Consider the following 935-nt stretch of genomic DNA (forward strand, 5'->3'; position numbering starts at 1 on the left):
TCATCACCTTGGGCGATGGTTTTACTTACAGGCTCATTGTGGGCTGCCCTGATTTACGTGAATGATGACTCTGAACTGTTGCAGCAGGGACGGCTGCTCCCGGGGAGGGGCTGTGACAGTCCCTGGCTGTGCTCGGTAGACAAGGAGCTGACAGTGCTGACAAATGTCTCTGATTCCCAGGGCCCCGTGGTGACGGACAATGGGAACTTCATCCTGGACTGGAAGTTTGACAGGGTTCATGAATGGAGTAAAGTGAACGCCGCTATAAAAATGATACCAGGTAATGTCTGTGATTTTTGAAAAAAGCAAAAGCTGGCTAAAGACTTGGTCTGTGCCAGGTAACCCTGACTGTGGGAGCTCTCTGCTGGATAGGAGGAAACGTGTGTGTGCTTCCTGCCCTCTCATGGATCCATGCACTTGTTTCTACTTGAAAGAGAGATCAGCTGAATTAGTAGAACTGTACCCAAGTGGCATTCCCATGGGGTCGTGAAAACCTGGGGCGATGCCAGCTGACTTCTGACACTTTTCCATGAGGCACGCCAGTCCTGTGCTCTTTCTTACTCTCCCTGTGCCCATTTAGAGAGGGGCTTTTAATGGAAACACCAGTGAACTCTGGCAGGAGGGTTTGCACTGGGCTGCAGTATTTTCCAGGAGCTGCTCACAATGGTAATAGGATGCAGAGCTGTATAGCCCTACGGGCTCACCTTGCTGCAAGGGTGCAGCGTATGCTGGAGCTGTTGCTGTGCGAGGGAGAAGCAGTGGCCGATCACACTGCAAACAAAACTGCCTCTCTGCAAGGATTCCTGCCTTGCCTGAGACCCGCTGGTGGGGCCAGAGCTGCTTCTGGGTGATCCAGGTCTGCCCAGGGGCAGTGGCACTGTCTGGACTACAGTGAAGCAGTGGATAAACCGGCGCAGCCACCTCTGGGTAGCTTG

General features: G+C 53.2%; 1 protein-coding gene across 1 annotated transcript in view; it reads left to right on the plus strand.

Moving 5' to 3' along the window:
* Positions 1-935, plus strand: part of RPIA (ribose 5-phosphate isomerase A) — a 16,726-nt gene that overhangs the window by 14,037 nt on the left and 1,754 nt on the right. The window contains exon 9 of the mRNA XM_035895107.1: positions 181-280. Coding sequence (XP_035751000.1) covers positions 181-280 — 100 coding nt within the window. The remainder of the gene's footprint in view (positions 1-180; positions 281-935) is intronic.

The sequence above is a fragment of the Egretta garzetta genome, unplaced genomic scaffold (assembly GCF_000687185.1).
Source record: "Egretta garzetta isolate BGI_Z169 unplaced genomic scaffold, ASM68718v1 scaffold115, whole genome shotgun sequence".
Lineage (NCBI taxonomy): Eukaryota > Metazoa > Chordata > Aves > Pelecaniformes > Ardeidae > Egretta > Egretta garzetta.